The 17,175-nt window shown below is 50.3% G+C and overlaps 1 protein-coding gene across 4 annotated transcripts in view; it reads left to right on the top strand.

The window, feature by feature from the left end:
* The window catches only part of LOC135908902 (uncharacterized), a 636,710-nt gene that overhangs the window by 465,493 nt on the left and 154,042 nt on the right, over positions 1-17,175 (top strand). For all 4 annotated transcript variants that reach the window (XM_070532480.1, XM_070532479.1, XM_070532481.1 and 1 more), the window contains one exon: positions 9,372-9,509. In XM_070532480.1, coding sequence (XP_070388581.1) covers positions 9,372-9,509 — 138 coding nt within the window. The remainder of the gene's footprint in view (positions 1-9,371; positions 9,510-17,175) is intronic.

Genomic DNA, 17,175 nt, shown 5'->3' with positions numbered 1-17,175 from the left:
TCTTCAAGCCTGTGGTGGACATCTTTCGGCATCTCCTGTAGTGATCGTTGCACCGTCGCAAGCAGAATTTCAAATGTCAAGGCCGTGTCTTTTTCGGACGTCCAGTAGAAAACCCCACAGAAGGCAGTACACTGTCGTTCTCGATATGTGGTCAACGTTGGCAATGTCACTACACTGGCTTGCGCTGCGTTACCAAATAGACTGACAACTCTTCTGTTCTAAGCAGCCTCCGAAGCGCCCGCCCAGCGACCGAAGTGCCGGCGGCAGTGCATTACGTATAGCCTTCCCAATCGGCGTATCGCGGCATCGCTTCTTGCCGCGCAGGCAGGCACGCCAGCGCGAGCTCGGGTTTGAAACAGTGTGCCGTGGGACGAGGGAGCGCGAGCTGCTTCGTACGTATTTATAGAACGTCGATGCTTGTTCTCCCCTCTGCGCCATCGCGCGCTTCGGCGTGGGCCCCGATGCCGTATTGGATTCCCGGGCACGCAATCTTCTTGCGCGGGCTAACGGTCCAATTCCGCGCCGCCGCTTCCTTCGCATCCGCGAGGAGCGCCTCACTCGCGCCAGCGACGTGCGCCCGGAGCAGGCCGCGTTCACCAGGGCGGGCTCGAGCCCCAAAATGCGCGCTCGGGTGGGCGAAGGCTGAGCGTGGCACGCTGCCGGCACGGCAACACCGGGGAGAAGTCAATCGCAGTTGCATTTCGCAGCAGAGGGAAGGGGTTGCAGATTCTCCCCGGCTGGGCTCTGTTGCCTTGTGGTGTTCTTTTGCGCGCTGGTATAAAAAAAAAGGGGCGGGGGGGGGGGGGGGGGGGCATTGCGCCGTCGCCTTGTTTAGGCACGACCAAGTTCGCTGGTGCTGCATTATTAATGGAGGGAAAATTGAAAGGTTCCGCCCGTACACGAGCGGCCGCTGTGCGCCCGATGCGACGGTGAGTCGCGGCGATTCGTGAGGTGAGTTTGGAGCAGTGCTGCGCAGTATCGAGGATGCGTGTGTGTCGGATACTATCTCGGACGCTATCTTAGATACCCTTTTGGTATCTTGTATCTGTATCACGATACGTCTTGCAAGACGTGTATCAGTGTCTGTATACACGATAGAAAGTATCATTTACCTTAACATGGGACCGGACGTATAATGAGGAGGGAAGATAACCGATAGTCATTAAGGGTTACGGACTGGATTCCAAGGGAAGGGAAGCGTAGCAGGGGGCGGCAGAAAGTTAGGTGGGCGGATGAGATTAAGAAGTTTGCAGGGACAACATGGCCACAATTAGTACATGACCGGGGTAGTTGGAGAAGTATGGGAGAGGCCTTTGCCCTGCAGTGGGCGTAACCAGGCTGATGATGATGATGATGATGACAATATGCTGCTATCGCAACGTCATCGTGCGAAACTATAAACGTTGACTAAACTCTGCTTTTCAAGCTGATACTGCTGCCACTAAGCCAACTGAATAAATAAAACTAAAGGCAGCGGTATTTTTTTATCTTTCCGGTAGAGCCATTAAGCCAGGGCAGACGATGAGGCCTGCGCGTCCCAATTGGCGGAGCGGAGTTACGTGGCACAGCCGTTGCAGCTGTATATGCTCTCTGCATACACGATGCGAAAAAAAAAAATAATGCCGCTACCAGCGTTCTTGCTGCTGTACACCTGTACTGCTGTACACCTGCACGGTGATCCGGTATTGCGTTAACGGTAATACGTTTACGGACAGGGTAAGACTCCGCAGCTGTATTTGCGTCATCGTGCAGAGTTGGCGTTCTTGTAATAAGATAGCGTTCCGCTGTCTGATCGGCAAGCGACTCCCATCAATTACAAAAGTGACAAGCAAAAACCGCTGACGACGCAGCGTATGAAGAGCTTTCATGTTAAGCAGCTAAAGCAACCCCAATAAGTTATTTCGGAATGAAAATATTATACTTTGAGCGAGGAAGACAAACATATTGAGATACGAACAGGCATTTCATTCAAATGATACAAGGGTGGTCGGAGTTAAGAAATTTCCAAGCAAACATTTTTGTGCATGCGCGTTTGCTGCTAGGTTATATATATATATATATATATATATATATATGTCCGTAATAAGAAAGTTGTGAATGTATCGCAGTATCTTAAGGTACAAATGGAAAGCATTTTATCGGATTCATTGATTGCGGTGGTATCGTGTGTCTTTGTCACAAATACTTGTTTCCCGAGTGTCTTGTATCGCATCATGATACAACTGCAAAATATGTTCGCCGAGCCCTGGTTTAGAGCATGCCGTGACTCTCTACTGCGCGGAATGTAAGTAATACGTGATACGAGGCCGCTAGCAGCCATTAGTGTGGTAATTTAAACCACTTTCATCTGATAAGACAACTTGGATGAAGAATAGCGTTCCGCTTCTATTAATTTCACTTTTAGTAGGCATTCCAGTGCTTGATTAATGCGTCCCTGAACTGCGTTCTGACATTGAAAGGCTGCATATATGTGAACAGCGGTGACTCTCAGAGTGTAAGCTTTGAGAAAAAAGAAAAGCATACTATATGATACAAAAAAAAAAGGAGGACGAAAGATAGCTCTCGCTTCGTGTGGCCATATTGAGTACTTCTAAGTGACAACATACCCATAAATTCTAAACTGACCCTCATAATTAGAACTATATTGGCGATGGTGGCCCTCGAGAGCCTTGGCGAGCTTATTGCAACAAGAGTGTGATATAATAACTTGTTTTCCACGTGCCTCAACATGAACACAGATGAACGCGGTCGGGACAAGCCGATTACGACAATAAGTAACGTCTTATTTTCTATCAGGACAATGCAACGTTTCATAGTTAATCGACACTCCCATACGACCAGCACTACATTTATTCGCTGAGATCACAGCAAGGATCACCGTTTATGGTTGCAACGGTTATTGTGTCGCTTGTCACTGCAGCAGTGGTGTTGGAAGTGGCTTGCTCGTCCCAGTGCCGGCGCGTGACAGTTGTGGGCGCGAGGAGTCGTCAGTTCAACGCGTTTAGACATCGGCTTTTATACCGTCTACGACGGCCGACGCCTGTTACTTAGAAGTGTGTTAGAGTGCATTGGACAGCGTTCTTCGGATTCTGGTCGCGTGCGCGTTATCGTACATTTCAGATCAGTCCACGATGCTCGCGTGCCTCATAAGAAAGGACCTACACTATTGGGGCGTCGTGTTCAGAGTCTGGTATGACATGTCTTGTCTCGCTATGCTGGCTTGAGCGACTACGTTCACCAAGTTCCCCATTAAACGCCAAGAGTGCGTCTTGAGTGAGGGCGATAAAAAGATAACTGAGGTAATTCTGCGAAAGAGTTTACTGGTAAAAGGTTAAATTTAAGCACGCATGGCAGCGCGAAAGCAAGATCAGGAAGACGTTCGCTTCGGCGGTAACATGTAAGGCTGAAAGCAGTCGAACAAAATAAAAAAGGAACGAGTGAAATATTTTCAACCTGAAAAGATTTGTGGGCGAAGGGAAGACAGAATAATAGAAACTGTATAAATAATGCAAAGTTGATGTAATTAATCAATTAACGTATTGCCATTTTATCGCCAATTTATTTACATTTTTCGTATTAAACTGGGAATTTGTTTAATTCTACAGAGCACAGTAAATGACCAGGTGCAACAGCGTAAACCGAAAGGCGTGCTTCGGTCGGTGTTCCTATACGGCTTGACTGTGAATTTTCGTGTTTCGCGCATAGAAATTAATTCTTACCTTAAAGTGGCATTCTGTGCACTCGTATGTGACAGCGCCTTCACTTAAGCTAACGTGCGTTCTCGTTATAGGCTTTCGTTGTAACAGTGCCTTTATTACGTGCTTTGAGATATCAAGCGCGCAAGCAATTGCAGCGATGTATAAGTGGTGCGAGTAGTACAATCCGTGAAATGTATAAAGTTTCAATCCACAACATTCCCTCTTCCGCGCATGCGGGTTTTCAGTGATTCCACGAGCGATATTTCATCGCGCCAACAGCCATTGAGAAATTTTACGCCGCACTCCTAGGGTGCGATCTTGTACGCGTTCCAAAATAGAACGGAGGCGGTTCGTTCTTTACGTCATGAAATAGGCGGTATGTTCCGTTCCGTTCGTCCGATAGCAGAAGACACGGAATGATTGACAGCAGATATCACGTCACAATTGACATCATGGCGTTCGGCACGGTTCAAATTGACGAATTGTATTTGGCTCGGTGGAACGAACCGCCTCCGTTCTATTTTGGAACGCGTACAAGATCGCACCCCTAGTTTACATTCAATACGATGACTTTAGAGCGAATCCGGTAGCCTTAGAAATCGTAGCAAAGGGTATGAACACGTGGGCGATAACAGCGCTGGGGCCGTATAACGTAAAACTATTCCAATATGTTTCTATTCCAATCTCCTGACGTCAAATTTGCGTAACCACCGACGCAAGCACCGGGCGGTCACCCGCAGCGTTGTCTGAACAGACCAATCAAACACTCTCCACGTTCATAGGAGGTACACTTTTGTTTGCTTGAAAAACGAATAACATTGCCTACAGTGAGCGGCTTGTCGTATCTAATTGGCTGACAAGAAGCGAGGAGAACGCTCAAGTGGAGAGGGATTCGCTGGGGCAGAGCCAGTGCACTGAAAATCGATAACCGGATGAAGAGGGTGGTGCCAGCGTCAGTGATTAGTCGGCTTTCCCTTACTTATAGCTTGTGGTGGCTGGTCGAAAATCACGCCGGCATGCAACGGAAGCTTAAGAATGACGCTAAAACTGACCCTCAGCAAAGAAGAGTAGGCAGAATGAGGTGGTAAACGTTCCGAAAAGGCTCCAAAACGTTACACGGCCACGCAAGAAGTTTTATTATACTCAAGTGCACCCATGCTCTCCGGCAGGTGCGAGTAGCCAGCGTCTCAGCGATCGGCGGCAGCCATCTTTTATTCCTTTCGGAACGGGGCAGCCTGCGGCTCTTCCGAAGAAAATACAGTTTTGTTCGGCAGATTAATTCATCTTTATCGCGTACGCGTCACTTTGACGCGGTGAGTTTGTGCGGTTTTGTGACGTCGCGAGACAGGCAGGTGAAGTGGGTGCAGCCCGAAAACTTCTTACCAATAGCCGAGGGCTAATGGCGAAAAGGTGTCGAATCAGAAATAACTGTTTTTCTTTTTTCTGTCAAATCATGCATAATCAGTGAGCACACGTCATATCAGATGAGGAGGTATCGCGGTTTTCGTGACGTCGCGTGACAGACACGTGAAGTGGGCGTGGTCGAAAAAATGTTTTTGACCAATCGTGGAGGGCTGATAGCAGAAATGGAATAGAAAAGTTTTGAATTGTTTTACGTTATAGCGCCCCTGGCTTTGCTACGCAGTATAATAAACTCGGAAGAGAATAATTTCTCGCATATTCACGTAGATTTAACCAGACTTTTGACAGTTTCTTTATCGACGTCGCTATAAACAAAAATCAGCTGCGCATGAGTACGTCGTGCGCTACGAAATATTTCTAGAGATGTCTCATATGGAGCTCCCTCCCCCCTTTTTTCGTTTCTATCCCCAGGCGCCCTTCCCCACTTCCTGTACGTGTGTGTCTTTTTTTTTTATATGCTTAAAGCTCATCCTGCTGAAAGTTATGGATGTGATTGCGAAAGCATCTGCAATCTCAGGTCATATGCTGCCCTTGGTTAAAATTCTATAACCGCTTCCTTTGCCCCTGCTCTATCCTTAATGAATGCTGCCGTCAATGCCTTTCTTGTATCTTCGTTTTCGTGTGCGCCCTTTTGGAATATATGCCCTTCAGGGAGTACCAAGTGTATCGACAAGTTCTCTTACACACCAAAGCGCTTGATATTCGTAGTTTTGGAAATATGTGCGGAAGACCTATCCGTCGATACGGAAGAGGACACTCGTCCCTTTGTCAGCTGCCGCGAGGGTCCGCATCTCTAACCTTGCACATCGCCAGCCATCGGTGCGATCCCGCTCCCATTGCTTCCAGTAAATTTTTACGACACAGTACATAAAGGCCTCACACACTGAGATTCATTACTTCGCGTTAGCCACAGTCCACCTGAATCTTCCTGCTCTTCTCCTTCTCCATCATTGCCGTCCCTCATTTATCTCCGCCGACTCGCCTATTGCCCGTACGGCACGGAACAATACGCTCCCTTGTTTGAATCGAGTACCCGTGTTTGAATGTCGCAACAAAGAGACGCTCTCGTTTTATTAACTCGAAGCTTGCGCGCTCCACCTCGAGTTCGGCCACTTGAGGCGCGATGCGGGGTCAATAGGTTTCTCGCGAATCTCAGAGCGAGGTAGTGCGTGCTCTTTTGTGCGTGCCGCGCGACGTTCTTCCGTGCAGAATCCGCTTTCCCGCGTCGACGCCGCGAACGCTGTGCAGCAGCTGCGAAGCCGTAAGTGAAGTGGCCGCTTCAGTGCTGCGCTTCTCTCCGCCCTCTCGCGCGAGGTTTCAGCAGCGGCTAATTAAAGAGGCCCGCCGCGAGCGATCATTGAGCAACGTCTGTTGCTGCGTGCGGTGCCCGTGGGGGCGCTTGTTCGCTTATGTTAATTAAATCAATTCGCTCGCGAAGCGCGCGTGCGGTGCCGAGCGTTGTTGTCGTCGCACGCGGCGTCCGAACGTCGCTACGCAAGTGCAGCCCCGCGCACACGAAACGGGTCCCGCGCGTTCGGCCCAGTTTGGAGCATCGGTTGCCGATACGACGCTGTGCCGGTATGCGCGACCCGTCTCGTACACCTATGTACGATGCTCATCGGAACATGGGGCGCTATTGTGCAACGGCGAATTCGGCAAATCGCACCGGGTCGTTCTGGTGCGACCGTGATTGGATGAAACGGCGCATTGGGGCGCATTGGGCCGCAACGGTGCGATTTGCCGAATTCGCCGTAAGTGTCCACTTAGTCGACGTGTCCATTTCGTCTGCTGTTCAAGTGCTGCTTGGCCGGGTGCGCCTGTCTCCTTCCGACACGTACCCCGGCCCAGTCAATCAGAACTTCAGCAGCAGAATTGATGGACGTGTTCACAAGGTGGGCTCTTACAGATATCCCCCCCCCCCCCCTCCGAGATGAGAGCCGACGCAGAGTGTATGAAGTACGCGAAACGCCAAATCCCCAGTGAAACATGCGAGATCGCGTTATCGCTTTTTGCGGCTCTTGGTGACGATAGGGCAAGGATTACACCAAGCCTATCGACGAATACGTCAAGTGGTCGGAATGAAGGAAAAAGAGTTTATTTGACATTAGTTACACGGCTCCAGTTACGGAAGCCCACTGCATGCAGGAGCAAGTTAAGCGTCTGAGTTCACATCAGCACCCTCCGCCCTACTGCACGAAAAGTATCCGCTTTTAATCCCGTCGCCTTCCCTAGGCGAGTTGACTGGGGAATCTGAGGACTGTATCGCAGCCAATCGCAATCGTCGAATCGGCTGCGATACCACGCCCATGCTATCGCAACCGTCCGCAGCATCCCCTTTTCCGAAGCCTTCGCTCACTCGGCGCACATAACAGGGGCCGGATAGCAACCTAGGAAACCACGGTCGGTGCTGCTCTTCGGTAGCATTTGACGTTGGCCCCGTTTCATAGTTAGTTCAGGCTGTCAGGTAGTGGTGGGGGTGGGTGCCTTTTGCGGACCTGTCGGCCGTCGGTATGAACGCTGCGTTTACTTCTTGGTAGGCGCTGACGGATGGGTGTGGGTCGTCTCGTGGCAAACGTCTAATTAACGCATATGGCCGTGTTGAGACGCAACAAGCTGCGTGGACAGACGTAGGCGCCTTTATAGCCGCGCCCGCCGTCCGCAGCTACTATCATGCGTGTCTCTTTTTCTGACATTCAAGTGACGAGCTGTAAGTTTAAACAAAGCAAAGGGGGTCACAGGGTGATGGAAAAGGGAATTGAATAATATTATGCGAACAGTCGCCAAGCGTCACTTCGGAGCGTGCGTTTCAACCAGGTGACTTGTATTGGTTAGTGAAAGTTCCGTCGATGCGCTTACGGAGGTGGGTCCCGTGGTCAAGAAGATGACTCTGGGCTCAGCTTTCCCTTGCTCTATTAGCTGATCGTTTAATTCTTAGTCCTGCTTTTCTTTCCTGTCTAGTTCTATGATTATCAGTATTGAATTCAGTGCGTGTTTGTCGATAATTTTTTTTTTTGTTTTTACCACAGGAGTGGTTTACCCCGTAGCTTCCCATCATGCAAAATTGCTAGAGGGATCTTTGGCACCAGTGTCTACGGAAGCTGGAGGTATAGTGGTTTAACAAGCAAGGGAAAAATGTGCAGTATACGTGGACTTGCCATACCTTGGCCCTTCTGACTTCCAACGGCTTCGGAATTTTTCATATATATGATATTCAAAAAAATATTGCCTTATAAGGGCAACAATGCGTGATGACTACACGTGTTCGCAGATACTAACTGCGTTGCTGCTTTTAGAAAGCTGTGGGTGCCTAGAAATTTAGAAATATGAAGCGTGATGAGCAACATCGCAACAACGTTTGAAGACACTATAGCACAATGGTTAGTCAAATCCGTCTACTTACCGCACTCGCATCTCTGCGGTGAACTTTATTCTCGATGTTGAGCGATGACGACCACGCCACCAATGCGGACCCGTCGTTGCGGTAAGACGTAAGCGGCTTGCCATGTTAGTAGCCTGCATACGCTCTGCGTCAGGCAGCGTGCGCTTGCATACGCTTTACTGCGCCGAGGACAGCTCGCTCCTTTCAATTTAGAATTTCTAACTGGCTGGGCGGCACCTGGTTTAGCGGTGCCTCACGACAACCCGTTAATAATGCGTCCTGAGCAGACGCATTATTCACGGCAAAGATATCTCGGACTAAGTTACGTGGTACGCAGAGGGAGCGTCGGGCGGAGGGCCTTCGAACCGAGCAAGGAACGCTTTGACCGCACCAGTCACACACACTTGGATTACACCAACCACGGGTCTTATACTCGCATACGTCTTTGTGATTGCTTGCATTGTTCCTTCAGCGACCACCAGCCTCGGCTACTGCGGCAACAGGGCTTAGTTCGGAAATCCAGTAGCCCTACTTTTTTTTCCTACTCTGTGATAATGTTGCGGAAGTAGTAGTACACTTGCAATCTCTGTCTTGTCACTCTTGTACTTTCTACATCGTATGGTATCTTGATTGACTCCTTTGACGCAGCAGGACTGCTGTGATGGAATGCTGAGTACACAACACAACTAAATAGATGTCTTAGCCCATTATGCAGGGCCCACTCACGCATTCCACCGCTGGCATCAGCAGTTGCGTCACTGTGTGTTGCTTCTTTCTTTTTCACTTTTTATTTATTTCACGATAACATCATGATTGTTCTCATTCTAATTATCATAAAGTACTAATAATTCCGATCTTTCCTTGCGTTCCAGGCACCACCTTCGAGCGCGTGTTCGAATCGCCTGGAACCTACCACCTAATGGCCGAAGCAAGTAACCCGGTCACCGAGGGGCTTCAGCTCCCTCGCCCCAGGGCTCAAGTCAAGGTTCTCGTGCAGGAATTGTTGCGAGGTAAGGGAGCTCAAGGTCTCACTCCCCGGTGCTCCGGTTCAACAGAAGTCGCGTCATTCACCATTGAGTTGCCTTAAATGGAATCAGTCGGAAGGACGCACTCGTCCTGTTCCCGTCTTTCTTCTTCTTTTTTTTTCAGGAAATATAAAAGTGCGTTAACGTGTACAGTTTAAACACTCTCCATATTTAACGTCCACGAATATTAAATGCCTGCCTATCGTCGCTTCGATTCGCATAGATTCGCGACGGAGGAGTAATGTGGGAAACACGTGTGCGTCGACACCATCCGTTGCAAGCTGCGCGCAAGTGGCCGGTAACGGCGAGGGCCCAGCGCTGCCTACCAAGTGAAATTTCGTAGACAGGCTGATACACAGGGCTCAGCTTCACCGAAAAGGTTTGCAGGAATTACCGTTCTTGAGGAGCACATCGGAATTAAGTCGCCAACCAACAACGTGCCGAGTCATTTGAGTCCACCACTAGGATACAGCCGCTTGCTGAGAGATAATCAGCCCTGAAACTATTGCTCGGGTGGTTTGTTCTCGCTGAAATGGCTCTTCTTGCGTTGCGTAGCGAACATTAATATTAGCAGAACTAGGCGGCGCCGCACCGCGAAGGGCTCGGTCCCGTCGCACTGCGGCATGCTGGTGTTTGCTGCGTGCCGACCGTTTTCTAGCGCAGCTAGCTCTCAGTGTCGGGAACGCTTTGCGACCCTCGGTGGGGTCGACACGCTGCTCTGGGGAGGCGAGAGAGGGAGCTAGAAGGCAATTGCAAAGGGGCTAACCACGAAATGCCTGGTCTTCTACTCTGCAAAGGGCGTGAAAGGGAAACGGGTTCGAAAGAGAAAGTGAAGAGACGTAAATCGGTGCAAAGTACTCGGCGTAAGCGTGACCGGCAGCTTACTGCTATCCTTGAAAGGAAAATTGTATAATCATTGCGTTCTATCGATACTAACATGTGGGGGGGCAGCAACTTTGAGGTTAACGGTGAAGTTTGAGGAGGGGTTAAGGACTGCGCAGCGGGCGATGGAGCGAAACATGTTACACCTAACGTCAAAAGAATGGAAGGCGGTGATATTTATGGGTGTAGACAATATTCTAGCTGACGTTAAGAGGGGGGTAATGGAGCCGGAAAGGCCACGTAATGCATAGGGCAGTTAATCGGTGGTCTGTTAGAGTTACAGAATGGGTGCCAAGGGCAGTAAAGCGCAGTCTCGGTCGACATAGAATTAGACCGTGCGATGAAGTGCGGAAATTTGCAGGCACAACTTGGAATCAGCTAGCGCAAGGCAGGGTTTACGGGGGATCGCTGGTAGAGGCCTCCGTCCTGCAGTGGACATAGAAATAGCTCATGGTGAAATCGGTGAACAAACGCACGCGGCGACACACTTCGCTGTCGCAGCTTAGCACGCAGTCCTAGGGTGTAGATTAAAAGGCGGGCACCCCAGCTCGATGGAATAATAAAGTTTTCAATCAATCAATCAATCAATCAATCAATCAATCAATCAATCAATCAATCAATCAATCAATCAATCAATCAATCAATGGCGGGAATAGGACTCGTGAATTTACTTCGTGATGTTTAGCTCGTGTAATCGTTCCGTTTATTCGACATCTTCAACGCTGCGCAATCGTGGGCGACATTTCTGGTGCCAGCGTTTTCTATATTGTTGCAATCACTCAGTTATGGGGCACGTGATAGAAGAGATAGAAAGCGTTATCACTTCTTGCCAGCCCACCTGCTTCTCACGTCGCTGATCGATAGAGCAGACTTTGAAACACCGCCGATCCGAGTCTGCGCTGCTCCTTCGAGCGGACAAACATTAAGCTCGTTTTCTGAAAGGTCACGGGCGACGACAGTAATAGCGACAATGTGCGGCATGTTCCCTTCGTCGGAAAGCCTGCGCTCTGTGAGGCGCTGTAGGGGACGTGCCGCATGGAACAAAATTAGAGCGCGCGTTTTTCGTTGATCGCGCTCTGCGCGTGGGTGGGTCTTATCGCGCTGGTTTTCGGTCTGCTATGTTCTCCGGCGAAATCGCCCGCCGCGGTGCAGGCGGTAATCGAAGCCTACGGCAGGAGACCAGCGACAGAGCCACTCGACGAGCACGGCTACGCCGTCGAGGACCGTGGGGAAGAGTGAAACGGCAGGACGGTACGGAGAGCGTGGAATGAACGAAGGACGGTGAGCACTGGTGAAAAGACAGCGGCGCTCTTTTAGCGACAGCGCGCAAACGCGCGTTTTGTTCTGGTGCCGGTCTTCCTTTCCCGCGAAGAGGCCATTGAAGTCCGAGCAGCGTGTAGAGAAGCCGCGATGATCGGGCTGCCTGCGTCTGCCACGGGATGACAGCCCTATTGTTAAACTTTAAGTTCCCGGCCTCGCTTTCTTGTCTCGCATCTTTCTTTTCTTCTTCTTCTTTTCCGCGCGCCTTCTTTTGATCGCGCTGCCCACGTCGTAGTCCTCCCAACTGCAGGAAAGTGGGAACTTTGGGCCGAGGAGGTAGCGGTAAGCGAGGAAGAACAAGAGAGGAAATGCGGTGGTCCTCAAGAGAAGCCATTTTGGCAAGAGGCGACGCCTCGCCCGGCGCCGCCTACCTTCGAGAAAATGGCGTCGTTTTGAAGCGGCCGTGGAACGGAGGCCGGTTTCAAAACGAGTGTACCAGATGCATCTGGAGATAAAGAAGAAGTAACGAGGAATAGAAAGTGGACAGGCACACAAACAAAAGGAAACGGAGACGCTTGTTGAGGTCGCCGGTCGTTGTGTTCCGGCTTTGCAGCGGGCGCAACTTTAGCTTTCGATCCGCGGCAGCGTTTGTCCCTCTCTGGCGTCGTTCGCCGGCCTCTCACCAGTTACTACTCAGACGGAGTGTGCTTTTCTCCGGGAGGGCCTCTTCCCAGCTGGCCTCGTTTGGCTCGTCTTATTCGGCTATGAGAAGCTTGTGGGTCGGTTGCGTCTCTCTATCTCCTTGGCGAATCTCTATCCCGGTCTCATCTTTAACCTTCCTTTGTTTCTTTGGATGTTGCTTCTTAGTGGAAAGATCCAAAGCAACACCGTGCGCCTTTTATTGCCTTGTATGCTCAGGAGAATAACGAGCAAAGCGCATGCTTTAAATTGTTTATTCTTTTTCCGCCTTCTTCAGGATCTAATTATTCCTATTTTGATTCTTTAAGTAAAGAACGATGTTTTATAGCAAGGCAGAGCACACTCCGTGGCAGAAAAAAAAAACTATGGGTGCACCAAAGCAATTCTTGTGATCCGTAAATGCGAGGGCATTACTTGTAGCTGAGTGTGCCGCCAAGTTATGTCGCTGAGTTTAACACTGCGGCGAAATGTTGCTGATTTTAGTGCTGGTGCGTTGTGTTTCCGAATCTAATGTTGCTGCTTAAGAGGTCACAGAAAAACAACTCGACAAAGCGGCCGTGTTGCGATCTCTCCGCTGAGTTTTATTTGCGGAGTTCCCATTAAAGTAGTGTTTGACGCACACTGCGTTGAGTGTTCTTTGTCGATGACACCACGATGACACCACGATGACACCACTTTGCCGAGCGATGACAGTACATTTCCGAGCGGCACCATGGTGTTGCAACTACATTTCTTCATCGGTTTCGTAGGCGAACTCAACCTAATAATTTGGGAGGAGGGGGGGGGGGGGGGGGAGGGGAGAGGGAGGGGGGTGTTCGTGGTCGTCGTCCGACGGGTACCTGAAGCACGTTGCATCTTATTCGTCGTCTATGGGCTCCGGCGACGACAGTGAGCCAAGTAATGCTGGCGCATTAAACGCGGTGGGATGAATTCCATCGCTGCCATGAAACTAGGCGTTAAGATAGAAGGTCGCTTTGGCGGACTTAGTTCGGCAACCACTTCACGGCGACGCATCACATTTCTTTCTTGAGCAAGAATCTACGGACGGCGCATGTTTTTCTACTGTACCATGGTGAAGAAATCTTTATGAGTGGCGTAAATTGTGAACTTGCGAAAGATGCAGTTTTTTTTACAGCGAAGCTGTATATGGCTAGGGTTCCGTGCATTTTTGTTCTCCGTGAACATAAACTATCATCATCAATGGCTCATACCCCCGTAAGCATTCAAGCTCCTGTAAGCAAGAAAAAAATGCAATGGCTCATAGCCCCGTAATGCAGAGGCTACAAGCACTCAGCAAAGTGAAGCGAACAGTGCTTAAATTCTTTCTTATCACGCATACAACGTACAGAACAGCATGTCGAAAACTGTCATCATCAATGGCTCATAACCCTTCAGCAATGGCTCATACCCCCGTAAGCAAGAAAAAAATGCAATGACTCGTAGTCCCGTCAGGTTCATGGCTACTCACTTTGCGTGACTTAGCTGCGATGACACTAGCCCTGTTGTCGTTATCGGTTATTTCAATGTGGATGTGTCGGTACCGAAAAGGGAGCGGTTCACGCATTCCGTGTTGCAGACATCCCTTGCGATGCCACACCGATCCTGCCCAACCGAACACCCAGCGGCGTATGTGCATCGATTTGACATTATCAAAGTTACCATTATCATTATCAGTGTGATTGCAGTTGCGTGCGAGTGAAATAATGACCACCGATCAAGACAATAAATGAGTGTGCGCACCTTTCGTCACGATGACCAGCCATCAAGACAATAAATAAATTCGAACATTTGTTCAAAATTATGTGTCACCTCTGGGCCGTGTGCTAAACAGCTTCGCTGGTCAAGCACCTTCACAGAGTGGAAGGGCTCATGATTTTTCGTTTTCTTCCTTCCTCGCCTCGCAATACCGTAACCGAGTCGCGTCGAATGGAAAGCTCGTGTACGCGATGGGCTCGTATTTCGCTCGATGAAAATACGCATATAGATACTTCAGCGGAACGGAATCGTCAAGTTCTACCCAAAACAGATGTAAGCTCTCTCGGGGAGAATCTTCAATAGACTATAGTTGTTTTATTTTATTGTTGCAGTGACGACGTGCTGACGGTAGGTTTTGGGAACGGGCCATGGATGAAGAGATCGAATACTGAAAGAGCTTATAGCGGTTACCGGTCTAAAATTTAGAGAGAACTGAGACATCATCTTTCGCTTTTTCAGGAAAAGAACCATTTCACAATTGTAAAGGTAGCTTTACCGCGACGCAGTTTGCCAAGCTTATGTCGGTGTGACATTGTTTTTCGATCAGTGCGAACGAGCATAGTTTACTTGCCTTTTGACGTGAAATACCTAGACGCGGCTCTCGGGTCATAAGCATGTTCGAGAGTCCCGTTATATGGGCGGCTTGCACAAGTAGAGAAGCGCAGTTGCGAATTATGAAAATAGTCTATTGTCAACGACCAGTCGCGAAAGCCAGGACTGAAACAGGTATGCCCGAGGTCGCTTGAGCGATTGACTACCGCGCACTATCGAGAAGTGCGCGCTGAGAATTTCTCGAGTGCACACGCACGAACGCGCTGTGACGCCAAGGAATCCCGGCCCTGGGCTTGGGCCCGCGTTTGTCGGCTCGATACAACAGTCGGGCGCATCCCTCAGCCTCGAAACATCGTTCTCGTGGGTTCCCTCCTGTAAATTGGCCGTCCGAAGAGGAAGGAACGGGCCTTAAGGGATGGCGAGGCCGTCCCTGCAGAGGAAAGCGAGATGCCCCGTCGTCTTTCTTTTACTGCGCCGAGTAATTACGCGCACCGGAAATGAGCTCGTGTGGTGAGCGCGCCGTGGCAAACCTCGGAGCTTCCTTAAGAAGGAAACGCAGCAGCGGCTGTCGAAGGGAAGACAAAAAAGTGCCTGGGTGTGGGAGTCGCCTCCCTCTCTCTCTTTCTTTCCCATCGCATATACCTAATGGCGAGTGTTTCATATCATTCTCTTGCCATCAATCTTTCGCCGATTGTCGAAGCATTCTCCGTTCTTTCTTTACTTTTACCGCGTTTCGTCCCCGCGTTCTTTCCACGATACGTATAACAACCGACCCAACCTCCTTTTGAGGACCACCCCATCTCCTCCAGCGTTCGGGAAGACCCCTTCTGCGCGTTCGACGGAGAAATTCTTTTTTTTTTTTTCTGCGTCGGATGGATGTAGCGGCGCAGCGAAGCAGGCCGCAGGCGCGCGAGCGCGCCACGAAGTGCAGCCGCCTGGCGCTGCCTCGCTCCGGGAGGAAATGACGTAGCGGGCTCGCATCCCTTCCGGCGTCCCCGTAATAAGCTTATAACGGGCCGAGGAGGAACGCCGGCGGGGCGAGCTCGCTGCGCTCGTTCCGACAGCGACCTCTCTCTCTCTCGGTCTCGACGTTGCGCAGCCCGGTAAGGGCAAGCCGTCTTCGGCGTAAGTGACGAGTGAATATGTTCGAGGATCGTTGGTTTGTGCGTCTGCACGGTTACGATGGACGAGAAAAGGACTGCGGTCGGCACGGCAGGGATCGGGGAGAGCGGGCGCAGACTCGGCGATCACAGAAAGCGGTGCTTGTCGGCTGCGTGAAAACGTTAAGGCTGATTTATTCTAATGGGAAAGGCGGGCGCCAGGAAAGCAGTCAATGTGGCGGTTGTGGTGCACGTAACACAAGAGGGAAAGAAGAGGCGGTGGGTAGGGGTTTGTCTATTTGTGGGGTAGACTAAGAGAAAGCAAGGACAGAAAAGGCAGGGAAGTCAACCACATGAGCGTCCGGTTTCCTACCCTGCACTGCGGGTAAGGCAAAGGGGGAATAGAAAGCGGGAGAGAGCGAACATGGCTCGTGGGCACGAGGATGCGCAGGAAATATGACTGTTGAGGGTAAAGTGTTGACTTGGGTGCGACGTAATTCCTAGAGCAAACTATAGCAGTTCTTGCGTTCCCTAAAGGCGTATTCACACTGAAAGCGAAGCGTCTAAGCGGACAAGCGGATTCTCAAAGCGGCGAGGTGGCGAGCGCCTGTTCAGACCAGCCGCGTTGTCTGGCTGTCCGCGCCGCTGGGAAGGCGGGGCATCTCGCAATATCTTTAGAAATTTCAGGGACGTGCCGCCATCTCGCGGCACTTTGGATTTGTACGCGCACTTTCGATATTTTTTTCGTCGTGGGTTGGCGCGCTCGCGTCAGCTATCTACTTCTGCAAAATGATGAACTCAAACGAAGACGAGATCGTTGGCATTTTACTCGCCACTTGTATAGTCGCTTTTCAAGATTTGTTACAGCGCAACACAAGACAAGGACAAAAGAAGGCATAAAGCGACGACACGGCACCGTGTCGTCGTTTTATACCTTCTTTTGTTCGTTTCTTGTGTTGCGCTGTAACAAACCTTACTATAAATCCCAACCAACTGGCCCAACTTGCCGTTTTGACGCTTTTCACGAACAGAAGCGAAAAGCCCGGAGAAAGACATTCGTTTACATTCGTTCACCAGCGCTTCCGCCGTGTCGGGTTCTGATTGGCTGCGGCTAAAGCGGCCAACTTGTCCGCGCGGAAAAAAATAGGTCCGGGCGTGATCCGGCCGCTTGGCCGGACACGCTTGTCCGCTCCGCCTTCGGTGTGAACGTGCCTTAAAAGCGCGTCGACCGTTTACATTTGGTCAGGCACTGCACGATGTGGCTGGCCTAGATTGAGTGAGCAGGCGCCTTACTAAAGAGAAGAGAGGAGGAAATCGCACTGAAACATGAACAGCCCTAGCTAAGCCCGCATTTCCTGCGTGCGTTACCGCTAAATTCAAGAGTTTTCTCCTTCCTACATCTT

The sequence above is a fragment of the Dermacentor albipictus genome, chromosome 1 (genome assembly GCF_038994185.2).
Source record: "Dermacentor albipictus isolate Rhodes 1998 colony chromosome 1, USDA_Dalb.pri_finalv2, whole genome shotgun sequence".
NCBI lineage: Eukaryota > Metazoa > Arthropoda > Arachnida > Ixodida > Ixodidae > Dermacentor > Dermacentor albipictus.
This window is presented reverse-complemented; position numbering and strand designations above follow the sequence as displayed.